Source organism: Prunus persica, chromosome G8 (assembly GCF_000346465.2).
Source record: "Prunus persica cultivar Lovell chromosome G8, Prunus_persica_NCBIv2, whole genome shotgun sequence".
Lineage (NCBI taxonomy): Eukaryota > Viridiplantae > Streptophyta > Magnoliopsida > Rosales > Rosaceae > Prunus > Prunus persica.
Window position 1 is genome coordinate 20,491,631 of NC_034016.1, and position 18,962 is coordinate 20,510,592.

General features: G+C 38.6%; 2 protein-coding genes across 2 annotated transcripts; one reads left to right on the top strand and one right to left on the bottom strand.

The window, feature by feature from the left end:
• On the top strand, positions 12,958-13,806 carry LOC109950646. Its single transcript, XM_020570319.1, has one exon. It carries the CDS (start codon positions 13,021-13,023, stop codon positions 13,594-13,596), a length of 576 nt encoding a protein of 191 aa, XP_020425908.1. The 5' UTR covers positions 12,958-13,020; the 3' UTR covers positions 13,597-13,806.
• On the bottom strand, positions 13,881-15,805 carry LOC18766385 (cytochrome P450 94A1). The gene has a single exon (XM_007200908.2). It carries the CDS (start codon positions 15,596-15,598, stop codon positions 14,069-14,071), a length of 1,530 nt encoding a protein of 509 aa, XP_007200970.1. The 5' UTR covers positions 15,599-15,805; the 3' UTR covers positions 13,881-14,068.

Below are 18,962 nucleotides of genomic sequence, written 5' to 3' on the forward strand. Positions count from 1 at the left end.
TGGCATTGTTCTAGCTAGCTTCCCCCTGATTACACAAACTGATTCATATATTTTTGATGATATTTATAGATTGGAAGAGTTGAGTTTCAAGCATCTACTTATTTCACTTTGATGCTGACTACGTGTCAATCACTTGAATGCTGATTGTGCTGCTGCATGTTTGTGTTTGCTCCACATATTTTCACACATTGCATGCAAGCATGCTCATCCAAAATCAAATGCCACGGAATTTCATCTAATTCAGACACAGCGGTTCCTCTTGGATTTTTTTTCCCCCATCCGCCTTGGTCTTTTATCTTGCTTAAGACTAGTTTGGATTGGTTTGGGTTACTGCTGAATTCATAATTCTCATTACTCAAGCCCAACCCAAACTTAGCAACCCGGCCGCACCTGAATTGGTCCATGGTAACTGTAGTCCCTTGAGGCCGCAGCCAGCCTACTTGGGATCAATGGAGTAAGTAGTGCGTGAATTAAGGATTGATTGATTCAAGGGTGTAGCTCAATTAAAAATGATCTTGACTTGTAGATCAGTTATCTCATGTTTGAACTTTCATGATATTTTAGTAAAATGTGTGTGAGAAAATTCTCATCCCCTAATATCTAGACCTGTCAATTAATCGGACTTTAATCCAAATCCTATCCGAATTCAGTGTAATTAATAGGAGATGGATTACCTATCTTCTTGTTTCTCTCATTCAATATTACAAGACTGTGGTCGTATCTACAAAATCAATGAACGAGAAAAGATCCACAATTATCATAGTCAAACTTAATAATCAAAAGAAAATAAATAAACCTAAAACTAAAAAACTATATTCACAATTTACAGAAATTTGCCCAGAAAAAAAACCTAGAATTTTTATTTTATATCATAAATTTGCCCAATTTCTATATAAGCGAGAGAGAGAGAGAGAGAGAGAGAGAGAGAGAGAGAGAGCGCTAAAGCGATCAAAATAAAGTAACTTTCACCTTTTATTTTCGTGCGATAGTTGCAGGTGGAAAAAATTAAGGGGAGGGCGTGCAAAAAGAAGGAAAACAAGGAAAAGATTTTGACCATTGATGTACGTATATATGAACTCCTCATTTATTCACTATATATATTTTTACATATCTGCACCCATCCATAAAAATAAAAGTCATTTATTTTTGCATAGGGCTAATATAGTACATAACCCCATATGGAAACCAGACGACGATTGAAGAATTAGCTGCAATGGCCGTTACCGCCTCTGGGGATATTAGTGCATGGATTAGGGCCAGGAGGTACGATCGGACCTGCAGATCTAGCTTGAGGCTTCGTAGGAGGGACGGGAGGGTTGGAATTGACTGCACTCAAAATCATGAAGAACAGAAACACCACTAGTTTAGTAGTGTTGTTGAAAAGGGCTTTCTTCCCAAAGTTGAACAATATTGTTTTCATACTGAAACTTATGGAAGATATAGATGAGGAGTGTACGCGGGTTGCTGGGTGGTGCACTGATGCTCAGGCTTTGGATGACAAACTTGTGCAGACGAACCAGGAAATATATAGAGGGCTACGAATGAGACGTGGACTTAAAAAAAAAAAAATTATTGAAGAAAGGCTTGAAACTCCAATCAAAATTGAAATAACCAATAATCCTTTGAGAAAGGCTTCAGGGAGAGCCTGCATCATTAAATGGGATTCTGATAAGTGGAAAAATATAAAGTTCTATAAACTAAGATTCGGTTTAAATCTTTCATGCATATATGCGGGCATTCTCCATTTCTTTCCGGATCATTCTTTGTGATTTTCTGTAAGTAATAATCATCACCAATATCTATCTTTTACTCTCTTGTTTAATCCTTTGGCAACTTTTTTTTCAATTTCAAGGACTAACAATCCAAATTCCTAATTTCTAGATTCATAAATGTCACTCAAAATCAAATAGTCAGATTTAAATCTCAAATAATTATATAATGAAAAATGATTTTATTTGTGATTTACATGCTAATTGATGATGATTTTTACTTTTTATTTATTTATGAAGTTTTGTAGTATGACATTACGTAATGGTGTAAGTTTGTGTTAGCTTATGTGAAGCCCCAGTTTAAATTTGGCACATGGCCCTCAAAATCTCAAGACTGGCCATGTACACAAAGATTGGACTTAGTTGTCAACATTCGATACGGCTCTACAAGGAAAGGAAGATGTCGGGTTGCCTCGAGTTTATATTTAGTTGGCATGGCACTATGAACTCAGTTGGTATGGTGCTACAGCTCTTTCGATACGATATGTTGTTTTTGTCGATGTAAGACAGATATGTATTGCAGGATTGAGTTGGTGAACTTATTTTAATTATTTTGTGGGTTGTGCGTGATTCTCTTTAGATCAATTCAACTTGTTATTGTGTTGGGTCAATGGAGGAGATTTACCCATATTCGGCACTATAGTTGCTTTATACTTTTGTTTTTTCATCAATAATTACTATCGATTATTCTTTTAAAGGTCAATTAAGAAGAGAGGAAAAACAAATGTACATTTGCACTGCCTCACTAGACTCATCTAATACGTATTGCTTCAATTTATCTTAATCTACCACAACAAAATAATAGTATGAAATAAGGGGCTTATAGATCAAGAGTAAAGAACATTTATATATCCCTACAGCTTAAGTTCTATGGTCGATTCTCTCCTCTGTCAATATTGTTTGTATCCGTATATGAATACTATAACTTCCTTTTTTAAGCTTTGGATTCAACAACACAACTTCAGTTTTTCCTTTAACTGGCCTAATTAAATGGATCCATTAATGCCAACGAGATCTAGCTCAGTAGAAAAAGGGATTTGACTTGCAGACCAATAGTCTCATGTTCGAACTCCCATGACACCTTAGTAGCGTGTGTGTGAGAAACCTTCCTCCCTTGATAATTTAGACTATTACTTGTATTTTAAAAAAAAAATCCATTAATTTCTCAAACTATACATGCTACGTACATTTCACTTGTTATTTATTTTTCTTGCCCATGTTATGGCCAAGGCTAAGATGAATTCATCCACCTATCAGTGTTGTTTCCTCTATTTCTTAAGTTTCTTTTTTTCTTTAAAAAACAAAAATGCTTTTTAACTCCATAATATTCATTTCTTTGCAAACAGATGCCCTCCATATTGGGAATCCCATACAATATCTGCACAAATTTCATGCTGCCGCCCACATACGATACATCCAATAAAATTTCATTTAGCAACATGTCCCGTGCTGTGGACAGGATTCTGGAAATCAATTTAAAATTTAGAATGTAAAGCATAGAAGACTTCTGGACACACTCCATCTTTTTCTAAATCATCTTCCACACTGAACACCTCCACTGTGAATAACAAAGTAAGCAAGCCAACTGTAAATGCATCCAACTCCCACCTTTCGACTTTGAAAATAGGAGTAAAGCAACAGAGTGGGCCCTACTTTTTGATCTTCAATATCAATAATAATAATAATCTGGCCTCCCTTACCAAAATGAGTCGCAGTTTGACTTTGTGTATAAATACAAAAGTATATATAGGGCAGTGGTATTTTCCTGTCTCACTTAAAGGTGTGCATCGTATATATTATTATTTTATGTCGGAAATTATCGAGCTACTTGATTCCCACTTGAGAGACGAGGATAATTAAGGAAAGAAAGAACTATAGCCCGATGATCAATGTCGATGAATGTAAACATATCCAAAAGGATTTTTTTTTGTTTTTTTTGTTTTGAAGTTTGGAAAGGGGAGGGGGAGTTACCACTTTCAAACTTGAGACTGCCTTTGTTGAAGGAATTATGCCGTAATTGTTGTCGGAGAATAGAATCCAAGTTCTCTCTCTCTCTCTCTCTCTCTCTCTCTCTCTCTCTCTCTCTCTCTCTCTCTCTCTCTCTCTCTCTCTCTCTCTCTCTCTCTCTCTCTCTCATGCATGGATCGATATTCTGCAAATCTTTAGTTTCTGTCTGCTGGTTGATCTACCTTCTTTTTTCACTGAATCCACAAATGAAAACAAAAAATAGTGATGGAAGGGACGAATTGCTTGAGTTATTATTAGTCAAACAAATATGCATTTATGTCCCTTCTCAAGTGATTCCCTGGCTATGAAATTCTCAGGTGCTGACTATCATATTCCCAGCATAAATTTAACGAATGTGATAATGGTTTCTCATCTTCAGACCAAAAAAAAAGAAAGAGAAGATAATGGTTTCTCATGAGCTGGAGGAGACATGGTGGTAAGAACCTAGATCCTGTAGGTTTGAATTGCACTGGTTGTCACAAAAAATGGTAGCAAATACTGAAGATTCTTCAAGTTGTTTTTTTTCCTTCTTCTATTTATGCTTTCTATAAGATGGATATGGTTATATATATATATATATATATATATATATATATAGTCCAGGATCAGTTGATGAGCATAAACTCTTGCCTTTGCTTTCGTTGGTGAAATGAAAGATTCGAAGGCTTTATGTAAATTCATCTGCATTAGAATCTCTACACAGACTCCAGTCTCCATCATGACTACCAGTCCGGAAAATTAAGGTCCATTTGAGTGGAGTGATTTCAAATATAGAGAACATTTTAATTTATAAGGTTAAATTGTTTGTTTAGACTACTATAATTCATGTATATCAATTTTTTTTGTTTTTAATATAAGCGATAGTCTAAATTATAAAGAGATGAGTTTCTTACACATGCTACCAAAAGTTCGAAGCTGAGATCACTGATTTACAAGTTAATACCCTCTTCCTTTAGACTAAACCATATTAGCATAATTTGAATACGAATGAAATTTAAAAAAAACAAATAAATTTCAAATGACTTCTTACATATACATATATATAGTCGTTTCATATCCATTCTAAATATAAATATAATGTTTTGCATATAGTTGTTTCATTAGTAATGTTTTGCATAATCTCTCTGGCTCCCACACCTTTTTTATTATTTTAAAATCAGTCAAACAAACCCACACTTTGTCGCATCAACTCCGACAATGATGCCTTACCCCCTAAACTTTTGCAAACAAATAAAATAATAATAATAATAATAATTGAGTTAGTTCATAGTGATTAAGTGCTAATTAAACCTTTGATTGACAAAACTCTAAAAAACGACCGTTAACAGGGGCGAAACTAGAATTGTAAAGTTAAGAGGGTCGAAGTAGAAAATACAAATATATAAAACACCTAAGTATTCAATAATTACATATTTAGAGCTAAGTATTTCTAATTGACTCATGTCTAATTTGTTTTAAATGAAATTTTAACTTAAATTTTAAGTTGTTTATTACAAATTATATATATTATATAATATAATAAAAGAAAGATAAAAATATGAGGGAACCAGGACTACTCCAGATCTAGAAGTGGCTCCGCCACTAATAAGGCTCACTTTGCATTGAATTAAATAATCATAATTCACTTATGATATTTGCAACAACAAAAACATCACACAACAAATTGACAAATACTTTACCATTGAAAGCATCATGTCTGTTATTTATTTCATCACCATTTGATGTATAAATAATTTATTATTTCATACATGCATATATATTAAGCAATAATTCAATATTTATTTTTTTGTTATAAAAGTCTTGAAATGGAGCCCACACATACTGTTCATTACTGTTCATTACTGTTCATTACTGTTCATTTGGCGGCTTTGATAGAGTTTGTCTGTCACGGGTGAACAGTGATGAATAGTGATGAATAGTGATTATTTCAGCCTATAAATAAGAAGAGAAACGGAAAGAAGAAGGAGAAGAAAAAAGGAGAAAGGAAGAGAAGGAAGAAAGAGGAAAGAGAGAGCAGAGAGAAATTCTCCTAGAGAGAAAATTCAGTGAGCCACATATATTGTAAACACTAAACTTGTAGCTCTATCCTTTTACATAATGGAAAAGTTACTGCTGCTGCTCTCCGAGGACGTAGGCATAGCCGAACCTCGTTAAATGCTGTGTCTCATCTACTTTACGTGCAGCTCAGAATTATCGCACATATCCCAGGTTATTTTTATAACACGTTATCAGCACGATAGTCTCTCCTTTTATTTCTGAAAATTTTCAACTAACACTTTACTTTATGTAATTATTAACCATTAACAAAAATGGACCCTTGGTAATACTAAACATATTATCAGTGGGAGACCGTTACTAATGCTAACACTTTACTTTATGTAATTACTAACCATTAACAAAAATGGACCCTTGGTAATACTAAACATATTATCAGTGGGAGACCGTTACTAATACTAACACTTTACTTTATGTAATTACTAACCATTAACAAAAATGGACCCTTGGTAATACTAAACATATTATCAGTGGGAGACCGTTACTAATACTAACACTTTACTTTATGTAATTACTAACCATTAACAAAAATGGACCCTTGGTAATACTAAACATATTATCAGTGGGAGACCGTTACTAATACTAACACTTTACTTTATGAATTTATTTTACCGCACATTTACATTTATTTTAAAGGGTGGTGCGGGTTTATCGTCCACGCCTTTGCTTTTATTTAAATGTATGGAGCAGAATTAGTGCCCATACAAGCACACTTACTTTACCGCACGTTTAAGGTATGGTGCGGAATTAACGTCCATACAGCAAGCAATTTAATTCATGATTTTATTTTTATCATCAATTAATATACCTGAATAATGAAATTCCTATTAATAAGTGGCTTAATATCTCAGATCTCGAACCTAAAATTTTGGACAGCAAATTCATGACACTTTATCATCAATTAATATACCTGAATAATGAAATTTCTATTAATAAGTGGCTTAATGTCCCAGATCTCGAGCCTAAAGTTTCAGATGGCAAATTTGGCAAAACTGGAGTTTGCTGCCTTGGACCTTTCCGGGGACAACTTTTTATCATGGGTCCTGGATGCCAAAATTCATCTACGAGCCAATGGCCTCGGACAAACAATTGTAGATGAGAATGATGCTTCGCCTGAAGAGAATGCGAAGGCCATGATCTTTCTTCGCCGCCACATCCATGAAGCGCTGAAAAGCGAATATGTGGTGGTTGATGAACCGTTGGTTCTGTGGAAAGCTCTAGGTGAAAGATACGATCACCAGAAGACGATGACTCTCCCAAGAGCTAGATACGAATGGACCCACTTGAGATTTCAAGATTACAAGTCAGTGTCCGAGTATAACTCTGCTATGCATAGAATTACCTCATTAATGAGGCTATGTGGGGAAAATATATCTGAGGAGGATATGCTCGAAAAAACTCTGAGCACTTTTCATGCTTCAAATGTCCTCCTTCAACAGCAATACAGACATAGCGGTTTCAAGAGATACTCGGAACTTGTATCTTGCCTCTTGTTAGCTGAGCAGAATAATGAGCTCTTATTAAAGAATCACCAATCTCGCCCAACGGGCTCAGCACCACTTCCTGAAATAAATGCTGCATCTCAGGAAGTGAATGCCACTTCATCTCGTGGTAATATCCATAAACGTGGGCGATGGGGCAAGCGTGGCCACTGGCAAGGAAGTAGAAAAAATCATGGTGCTCGTTTAGAGGGTTTAGGACCAAGGAGTGGTCCATCCACGAATGGCAAATATGCATCCCGTAATAAGGGAAAGGCACAGATGAGTCATGTGCCTAGAAATGTTGAAAGCCCTTGCCACAGATGTGGAGCAAAGGGACATTGGGTGCGCACTTGTCGTACGCCCAGGCATTTGGCGGATCTCTATCAAGCTTCACTTAAGAACAGGAAAGTGGAGATAAATTACATTGATCATGCTCCGCCAGCCACAGATGGCTCATCAGAAATATCACGTCAGCAAAACAAGACGCATCTAGATGTTTCTGATTTTGTTACTAAAAGAGGGAATGAAGGTTATGAGTCCGAATTAGATTAAATCCTTTAATGTACTATTTGTATTAGCTGTACTATTTGTATTAGCTGAAGTGTTGTTTAAATTTCAATCCAATAAAAGTTGTAATGTTGTCTTCTTTTTGATCCCAGCTTATTTTACTTATTTGGTGGCATGGATGTAAATTATGGATGCCCTCAAAACAAAGGCTATAGCAGAGATATTTGTCTCGCAGACAGCGCAACTACTCATACGATCCTTCAAGATCGGAAGTATTTCTCAAAATTAATGCTTACAAAAGCAAAGGTAACAACCATATCAGGTCCTGCAAATCTGATTGAAGGTTCAGGAAGAGCCCAAATTATGTTACCAAATGGAACAATACTGTCCATTCCAGATGCTTTGTATTCATCTAACTCCAGAAGGAATCTGTTGAGTTTCAAAGATATACGTTTGAATGGCTACCATGTTGAAACAAAGATAGAGGAAAACATGGAATATCTTTGTATTACCTCCAGTGATACCCAAAAGCGTATACTGGAGAAGCTTTGTGAGCTCTCATCAGGGTTGTATTACACAACCATACGGACAATTGAGGCACATAGTGTCATGGACCAAGAGTCCACTGGCTCAAATGCTTTTAAGCTTTGGCATGACAGGTTGGGTCATCCTGGATCCACCATGATGCGCAGGATCATCACCAACTCTAAAGGACATCCCTTATTAACTAAACACATTATGTTATCAAGTGACATCTTTTGCCAAGCTTGTTCACAAGGGAAGTTGGTGATCAGACCATCACAACCAAAGGTTGATGTTGAGTCTCCATCATTTTTGCAAAGAATTCAAGGGGACATTTGTGGACCTATTCACCCTCCATGTGGACCATTTCGGTACTTTATGGTCTTGGTGGACGCATCTACCCGATGGTCACATGCTTGTCTTTTATCTACTCGGAACATGGCATTTGCTAGGCTTTTGGCTCAGATAATTAAATTACGAGCTCAATTCCCAGATTATCCCATTAAGTCAATCAGACTCGATAATGCTGGTGAATTTACATCTCAGACTTTTGATGACTACTGCATGTCACTAGGCATAGATATTGAACATCCTGTTCCCCATGTGCATACTCAAAATGGCTTGGCAGAAGCTTTAATTAAACGCCTTCAATTGATAGCACGCACTTTGCTAATGAAAACAAAGTTGCCAATTTCTGCTTGGGGATATGCCATTTTACATGCAGCATCACTTGTGCGATTAAGGCCCGTTGCCAACAATCAATGTTCTCCCATACAACTCGTATTAGGAAATCAACCAAACATTTCACATTTAAGAATTTTTGGGTGTACAGTATATGTGCCCATTGCACCACCACAACGTACTAAGATGGGCCCTCAACGCAGATTGGGAATTTATGTTGGTTTTGATTCACCATCTATCATCAAATACTTAGAACCCCTGACGGGTGATATTTTTACCGCACGATTTGCGGATTGTGATTTTGATGAGACAATCTTCCCACCATTAGGGGGAGAAAAATCTGTGTCTAAAGAACAAGGCAAACTCATTCCTGAAAAACGATGTGAATTATCATGGAATGTATCCACATTGTCTCATCTCGATCCTCATACTGCTCAATGCGAAAACGAAGTAAGAAGGATTGTTCACCTCCAAAGTATTGCAAATCAGATGCCAGATGCATTTAATGATGCAGCAAAGGTGACAAAATCTCATATCCCAGCTGCAAATGCACCCGCACGGATTGATGTCCATAATGGACAAAGCAATGTGCCAGCAAATGGTTCATCTGCTGCACGCCTAAAACGTGGCAGACCACTAGGCTCAAAGGATTCAGTTCCTCGAAAGAGGAAGTTGATGGACAAAATGAATCCAAATGAAATAAATAGAGAGCCCACAATTCATAATTCAAATGCCCCTAAAGAGGGACATGTACTTCTTGACAAGGAAAACGTCATTGGTGAGACAAGTGCCCCTAAAGTGGCAACCGTACCTGAAAGTCAAGAAATCTCCATAAATTATACGTCCACTGATGAATTGTGGAGTAGAAATGAGATGATCATCGATGATATATTTGCATTCTCAGTGGCTGCTGAAATCATAAAAGATGATGATATTGAACCACGCTCTATTAATGAATGTACACAGAGGCAAGATTGGCCCAAGTGGAAGGATGCAATCCAGGCAGAATTAAATTCTTTGGAAAAAAGGAGTGTTTTTGGACATATTAGTCCAACTCCACCCAATGTGAACCCTGTAGGTTACAAGTGGGTATTTACAAGAAAGCGCAATGAGAAAAATGAGATCTCAAGGTATAAAGCGCGACTCGTTGCGCAAGGTTCTTCACAAAGGCCTGGAATTGATTATGTGGAAACGTACTCTCCAGTAATGGACACAATTACATTCCGTTACCTAATAAGTTTGGCGGTTTCAGAAAAACTTGAAATGAGACTCATGGATGTTATTACCGCATATTTGTATGGAGAATTGGATACAGATATATACATGAAAGTTCCAGAAGGATTCAGGTTGCCTGAAGCAGCCAGAAACACACCACGGGGCATGTTCTCAGTTAAATTGAGAAGATCATTATATGGGCTAAAACAATCTGGACGAATGTGGTACAATCGTCTCAGTAAGTATTTACTGAAGGAAGGATACACAAATGATCCTGTTTGCCCATGTGTGTTTATTAAGAAATCAAAGTCTGGATTTGCGATAGTGGCAGTATATGTCGACGACATGAATCTAATTGGAACTTCTGCAGAGCTTCAAAAGACTGTTGATTATCTCAAACGTGAGTTTGAGATGAAGGATCTTGGAAAGACAAAATATTGTCTTGGCTTGCAGATTGAGCACAGTGCTAATGGAATTTTGGTGCATCAATCAACTTATACTGAGAAAGTATTGAAACGGTTTGGCATGGATAAAGCCCATCCACTTAGCACTCCAATGGTCGTTCGATCGCTTGACACTAAGAAAGACCCATATCGTCCAAAAGGGAATGATGAAATGGTCCTTGGTCCAGAAGTACCATATCTTAGTGCAATAGGTGCTTTATTGTACCTCGCACAATGTACCAGACCAGACATATCATTCTCAGTAAATCTGTTAGCAAGGTACAGTTCTGCTCCAACAAGGCGACACTGGACCGGCATCAAACATGTTCTACGATACCTTCGTGGGACAACAGACATGGGGTTATTCTATTCCAGTGAATCGACCAACGCCCAGAGTATTATTGGTTATGCTGATGCAGGATATCTCTCTGATCCACATCAAGGACGATCACAGACTGGGTATGTATTTACATGTGGAGGAACTGCGATCTCATGGCGTTCAACAAAACAAACATTAGTGGCCACATCTTCCAATCACTCGGAAATACTTGCCCTCCATGAAGCCAGTCGTGAATGCGTTTGGTTAAGATCGGTAATCCATCACATCCGAAGCACATGTGCCCTACCCTCAACAACAGACACTCCAACAATTCTGAATGAGGACAATGCCGCTTGTATTGCTCAGATTACAGGAGGATATATCAAGGGTGACAGGACCAAACACATATCACCAAAGTTTTTCTATACACATGAGCTCCAGAAGAGTCAAGAAATCAAAGTCAGACAAATCCGCTCAAGTGATAACCTGGCAGATCTCTTCACTAAATCATTGCCGAAATATACATTCCAAAAGTTAGTACATGGCATCGGATTACGACAACTCTGCAAGCAATCAAGTTGGAGCATGCAAAATCAGGGGGAGCATTCAAGAGTCCTCTAACATAGGACATATGCACGTTGTACTCTTTTTCCTTCGCTTAGATTTTCCCACTGGGTTTTTCCAAGCAAGGTTTTAATGAGGCAACCAATCTAGGGTCATGTAGTCTCCAAGGGGGAGTGTTATAAAAGTCTTGAAATGGAGCCCACACATACTGTTCATTACTGTTCATTACTGTTCATTACTGTTCATTTGGCGGCTTTGATAGAGTTTGTCTGTCACGGGTGAACAGTGATGAATAGTGATGAATAGTGATTATTTCAGCCTATAAATAAGAAGAGAAACGGAAAGAAGAAGGAGAAGAAAAAAGGAGAAAGGAAGAGAAGGAAGAAAGAGGAAAGAGAGAGCAGAGAGAAATTCTCCTAGAGAGAAAATTCAGTGAGCCACATATATTGTAAACACTAAACTTGTAGCTCTATCCTTTTACATAATGGAAAAGTTACTGCTGCTGCTCTCCGAGGACGTAGGCATAGCCGAACCTCGTTAAATGCTGTGTCTCATCTACTTTACGTGCAGCTCAGAATTATCGCACATATCCCAGGTTATTTTTATAACATTTTTATATTTACTCTTTTTATTTCTCTGTAAAACTTTTGTTGGCCATGGCCATCAGGGGGCTTTCACCCTATATAGAAAATTTTGGACAGCAATTAAATTTAAACATAGCAATTTATTCGTTATAACATAAGTTTCCTTTCTAAGAAGCAAGAACATATATAAATCCTGGAAGGTAGCCAGCTAGGCCCTTATATTTATTTAGGACTAGTTTGGTGCCCTAGCTAAAGTAGCTACTAGTGAGCCAACTTGAGGAGCCTCGGTGCGATGCGGTTTCGATTGACCCAGACCCAGACCATGTCACACCTCAGGTCCCTGGTGGTTGGAGAGCCTTCCAGTATGACGATTGCTCGAATATTATGATTCTCTCACTCTATCTTTGCCGCTGCATCTTCACCACTTTGCCCCACCACCTCCGGCCACTACTTTTTACCTGTTGTTGTAAACATTAATTAATTGTAACCAATAATTAAGTATATTAATCCCACAATTAATCTTACTTGGACAATATGACATTGTTGTAGCTAGCTTCCTCCTGATCACACACTCTGATATTTATATATATATATTTTGATGATATTTATAGATTTGAAGAGTTGACTTTCAATTCAAGCTTCTACTTATTTCACTTTGATGCTGACTATGTATAGCTTCGTGTCAATCACTTATTTGACTTTGATGCTGACGAGGTTGACCTCTTGAGATTGAGATCGGGCAATCCTTCCAAACCAACTCGGCAAGACCAAGTAGGTCATCCTCCAGAGTGAGATCGGGCTTTAACACCTTTTGAAGGTGCTTATGGACTTAAGCCTCAAAATGTTCTTGACTTAGTTCCACTTCCAGAAGAGATGAAGATGAGTGATGATGGAGAGGGTTTGGCGGACCAAGTGAAAAGAGTGCACGAAGAAGTGAGGGCAGTTATAAAGGCTAGTTCTGCAGACAATCAACACCGAAGAGTCAAAGATTTTGAAGAAGGTGACATGGTTTGGGTGCATTTGAAGAAGGAAAGATTTCCAAAAGACACATACCATAAATTGAAGTCCAAGATGTTTGGGCCATATAAGGTGTTGAAGAAAATGAGCTCAATCGCTTACATGATAGAGCTGCCACCGGATCTCCAGATTAGCCCATATTTCAATGTGTTTGATTTGTATTTGTTTGAGGGATTTGATGAAGAAACAATTTCAAAGGAGGCACAACCATATATTGTTGAGGATGTGTTGGATGTCAAAGAGGTGACGTCAAAGAAGGGTAACCAATATAGGCGGTTCTTAGTGAAATGGTTGGGTAAGAATGCTACTGAGAATACTTGGATTGCTGAATATGATTTAAAGAGGATTGTTGCAGAGAGATATGCTGAAGTTGTTAAAGCTTTCTCGCCAGAGTCGACTTCTTCCCAAGCTGGTGGAGGAGTTGATGCATGATCATCTGTTCGTTAGCCAAGTCATTTCAACACACGCAGAAAACCCACAACCACAAAAGCTTTGGAAAATAAAAATGCCTAGTGAATTTTAAAGCAATCTCAAACAACATGGCAGAGCTTGATGAGATATAAAATAGAGAAGATCCAAACAACATGAGACCCATGGATATGGTAAAAGTATTTTCTTTTATTTGGCCAAGCCTTCAAGGAAGAAGACTATGTCGTTTGTTGATGCAAAATCTCATTTTAATGATGTGGCGTTGGTAAACTTTTCTTTAAACATAGTGCTTGATGAACAAGTAATCTGCCATTTGCATATATTTATAATAAAATCGTTCGTACAAAGTACACAAACACTCAACTCGAGAAATAATAAATATTAAGACCTTCAACTTAATTACGCACGTACTAATTGTTAAGCCTAATATCGTGTACACATTGAAACTCTGTGAACAAGACATACATATTCTTCATCAAGCCCTCTCCACAATGGTGACCGGAAAGCCACCTTTCATCTTTCCGGTGAGGTAGGCCACAAACTCTGGCTGGGCTCCACCCTCCCTCTCCACCGGGACCACCTTAAACCTCTTCAAAACCGCACTCACCACCCTCTTCATCTGCAGAAACGCCATCTCCTTCCCCAAGCAGATCCTGGGCCCCGCCTGAAACACAGGGTAGGTGAACGAGTCCTTCCCGACAAACTTCCACTTGTGGGCCCCATTCTCCTCTCTCTCCAGCCATCTCTCGGGCCTGTACTCTGCCCAGTCCTCCCCCCAAATCTCCTCCATCCGCCCCATCGCGTACACGTGGTAGGTCACCGTCATTCCCTTCTTCACCTTCGTCCCGTCCGGCAAGACGTCGTCCTTCATCGCCTGTTTGCTGTCCGCGGCAACCGGCGGGTACAGCCTCATGCTCTCGCACAGCGCCGCGTGAGTGTACACCATCTCCTTCACTTCATCGTAACCACCTGCGGCCGACTCCGACGACACCGTTCCGCTGATCTCCTTCAGAATCTCGTCTTCCACATGTTGGTTCTGCGAGAGTAGCCAGAAGAACCATGTAAGCGCTGCCGACGTGGTGTCTCGGCCGGCGAGGGTAAAGCTGATGACGATGTCGGTGACGAACTTTTCATCCGAGTGGCCTGAGCATAAGAACCGGGAGAGGAGATCCACGGACTCTAGAGCCTTCGTCTCGCTCAGCTCTCGCTTCTTTTCCCTAACAATGGTGTTCGCGAACTCGCGAACTTCGGAGACCGCAGCTCGGAGGTGCTTCTCGGAGCCAATTCCGAGAACCCTTTTGAGCTTCCACACTGGGGATAACGATCTGAACCTGTCACTGCTGATTTGAACTGCGTCGTCGAAAGCTACTGCGAATTTGGCTTCGGGCAGAGAGGGTAGCAGGTAAGCCGGATCGTACCCAAATGCGATTCTGCTAATGTTATCGAAGGCGAAGCGTTGGAGAATGTCCTGGAAGTCGAGAATTGAATTGCTGGTGGCGGAGGAGGAGAGAATGGGAATGAGGCGGTCGGAGAGCTCGGTGTCGACGACCTGTTCGACGAATTTACGCAGAGACTTGGTGTTGAATTCGTGGCTGGAGACTTGGCGCTGGAACTTCCAGTTGTCGCCGTCGGCGTTGAAGATGCCGTGGCCGAGGAGGTCGGTGAGGGTGGTGCGGATGGTGTTGCCTTTTTCGTAGATGGGGAAATGGGTCTTGAGGATGTGCTGGACGACAGTGGGGTTGGCCGTGACGACGAAGTGCTTGCCCAGAGAGTGGTGGAGGGTGAAGGTGTTTGATGGCGAGCTTCGGAGGAGGTCTGTGAACCATGGGAGCCTGCGTTCATGGTTTTTGGAGAGGGTTATGAAAGAGCCGATTATTGGGTATGATTTGGGGAGCTTGGTGTTGTTGCTGGTTTTGGGGTTTGGTTGTGATGAAGCCTTGAAGACGAAGAAGAAAAGTAAGGGAAGGAGGACCAGGGAGGCCAAGGTTAAGAGCTGAAGAAACATGGCTGATAATGGCAGAAAAATGGAAGTCTTTTTTGGGATGTTCGACGAAATGGCTGACTGAAGTAATGGGTTTGTACAGCTTGGTAGTGCTTCTGGTTTGTGATTTCTTGATGAATAGGTGGCAAGGTTTGGTTGCTATTTGTAGTGTCACGTTGGTTTGATTGGATTGGATTCGATCATAAGAGCATCTCCACCCATAAGGGCTAAGTCTAGGGCAAGGGCAAGCAAGGGCTGCCACTATTCACGTGAATAGTGTCAGGCTTGCCATTTGTGGTTCCATCCATGAGGGCTAAGTCTAGGGCAAGTCTAAGGCAATTACTATTCACTTAAATTTATTTTATTTTATTTATACTTAAATCATTGATTTTGATAAGCTTTTCGGATAAGATTTTCAATTCCCAAGTGTTAATATTTATCGTAAAATCCTCACCTAAAAATCAAGATAACATTTTCGGACAAAATTTTGAAATTAAATTGGTGTGGAAAGTGAATAATATTGGTAGGTATGTATAGAAAAAAATTTCAGAATTTTTTGATATATTTTTTAAAATTTTTTGATTTTTTGTTCAATTTTTTAAAGCCAAAAATTGGACAATCGTTGGATTGTGCAATATTTTTTGATCGGAGGCTCCAGGAGAAGCCACATGGCTTGTAACTATTGGGCAATGTGGGCTAGTTGGGTCCAACAGTAATAAAAAATTTGAAAATCAGCTGCTGACATCATGCTGATGTCAGCAGCCCGAGGGCAACAGCCCAGGCAGAATTAGCCTTTGGGCTTGCCCAGGCTGGTGGGACCCACCATTTGCCCTGGCTCATTGTTGTGCGCTGGAGCTGGAATGGGCTGCCAGGGGGGCCTTTTGCCCAGGTTTGGTGCAGCGGTGGACATGCTCTAAAAGAAAATTTTAGACTTTTCAATTTTCCCAAACAATTACCTAAAAAGTATGCTTGACTAGACTTAGTCTCATAAAGAGCTTCCTGGATTTATGTTCACATAATGACAAAGACGTCTATACGTAAGCAAAGTTGTCATGATGGTTGAGAAGTTCATGTAGTAACCACCTATTTAACAGGTGTAGGATTTTATACAAAAAAATCTCGATGTTATTAGAAGTGAAATTATTTATTATATAAAAATTTTTATTTTATTAAATTTCATGAAATTCATGTATTCTTCCAGTGAACCAAAAAACTTATATTGTCTTGGGCCCTTACCGTCCCTTGTTCTCTTGATAATATCATGGATTGGGGACAATAATATGACAATTTGAGTTTCTATCATTTCTCTTCTTTTTATGTGATCCTCTCACTATATACTATTTGTTTGTGTTTGTTTTAAGAAAGTAGAAGCAACCCTGCTTTTGCAAAGTTCCCTCTTCATTGTTTGAACTGCTACCACGAAATAAAATAGGTAAAAGCATTTTCAGATAATAAAAAATAATTCAAACATTAGAAGTTTTTATGGGTTATAAAATCGTTCGGAACGTTTCTTAACAAAGGTACTTTGATGAAGTACTTGGGTTTTTATGAAAGATTTCAGTGTATTTATGATAAAAGCAATAAAAACGATTGAGCAAAAACGCTTTCTAGACAAGTATTTACAAATGGGTTCTAACATGATTCTTGTGTTTGTATTCATCATTTTTTATTTTTGTTTGTTTTTCTTTCCACTACGTAAGCAAAACCGTCACAATGAGGGTCGTTATCAGCTGTGAGAATGGCACATTGCTGTTTCTTCGTTATGGGAGTTTTCTATGGTCAATGTACGGTCACCAATGGATTGGGGAAAGGCCTGTAAGTCTTTTGAAACTTGAAAGCTTAGCCAGGAAGTATCCACCAATCCCATTGCACAAGTCATGTTCCAAAAGCCAAAGAATACATTATTGCCAAAGTCATCGAGTTATTATATGTAACCACCAAGCAATTTACTTAGCAAAGGAACTTCTTACATCAGAGAGGGTGCACAGATGGGCCGCCGCTCATGAGTAGTGATCCGACGAGAGAAACTAGCATCAGAGGTTAATGGTTGAAGGCTGGGGGCTGGGCCAATAAAGAAATGAAAAGGTGGGCAAGGAAGGCTCAACTAGCTAGATGGGCCGCCGCTCATGAGTAGTGATCTAATGTTTGATCCGCCAGCCGAACAAGTAAGGGATTTCTCGTAGGCCTCATTATTTGACCCGCGGGCTCATGGGTCGATGGGGGCCTGCCAGGCCCATCGAAAAAAAGTTCGGTCCGGCTCGTTATGGATTTTGAGATGACCCGGCCCGCCTTGGGCCAGGTTAGGCTTGGACTTGGGTGTCTAAAGACCGGCCCGGCCCGCCCACAAAAGCCTGACCCGTTAGGCCCGCAAATATATATAATTATGTATAAATAAGAGTTTAGGTTTAGGATTATATCACTTAAATCACATATATAATTTGTTTCATTTCATTTACTTTTCTTTACTCATTCCTAGTTTATAATTGGATGATTAGCACATTAATTTGTGTCAATTATTAATTCAACAATTATATATATATATACACACACAGAGCTTCCATTGAGGGATCCTTCTTATTTGAGGGATACCCCTTGTAGACCCTACTCCGGATTATATTTCACTAATCAAAACCATCTATTTTGTAGATACTCATTCAAAGATGATCTCTACAAAAAATTACTTAAATCAGATATCATTTGGCCACTCAATTGAGTTATTGAAATTTTAGTATTTTCTTGAAGCACCATGTTCATTGATTTTGTAAGACACAATTGGATATCGAAACGGTTTCCGATTTGTCTAATTTTTAGTAAGGATGATCTATGAATGAAGACCTAAAAAATAGATGGTTTGGATCATTGGGAAAAAAATGGTATGGTACCCTAAAGGGCGTCCTTCAAATAAAATTATTTAAGGGATCCCTCAATAGAAGGGGACTGATATATATATATATATATATATAAGATGAACAACATATCACATCACCAAATATAATCATATCACGAAACATAATCGTACCACCAAATATAATCATGCTTTTCTTGAACGCATCACCAAATATTTGCATATTTATTCATACCATCCTTTAAATTTTTATTTTTATTTTTTTTATACTTAGTTTTTTTAAAAAAATGATTTCTTAAAACGTATTACGATCTAATTATGTAATAACATCAAAAATAATACTTGGTTTTATTATTTTTGTGAAAATCTTATAAGTTGTGTGACTTTATTGGATGTTTTATGAATTTGGTTTGAAGTGAAAATATTGAAATTAAGTGAGTTTAATCTCAAATTTGGACTAAAATGCCTTTATGATTAAGTTTATGATTTTTTTTTTAATGAAGTAGGGCTCATTTAGGCCCGGCCCGTTGAGTTTAGTCAGGC

Bases quoted from the DNA above. Each gene is read 5' to 3' on its own strand.
- LOC18766385 (XM_007200908.2), bottom strand. From the start codon at position 15,598: ATGTTTCTTCAGCTCTTAACCTTGGCCTCCCTGGTCCTCCTTCCCTTA.
- LOC109950646 (XM_020570319.1), top strand. From the start codon at position 13,021: ATGAAGATGAGTGATGATGGAGAGGGTTTGGCGGACCAAGTGAAAAGA.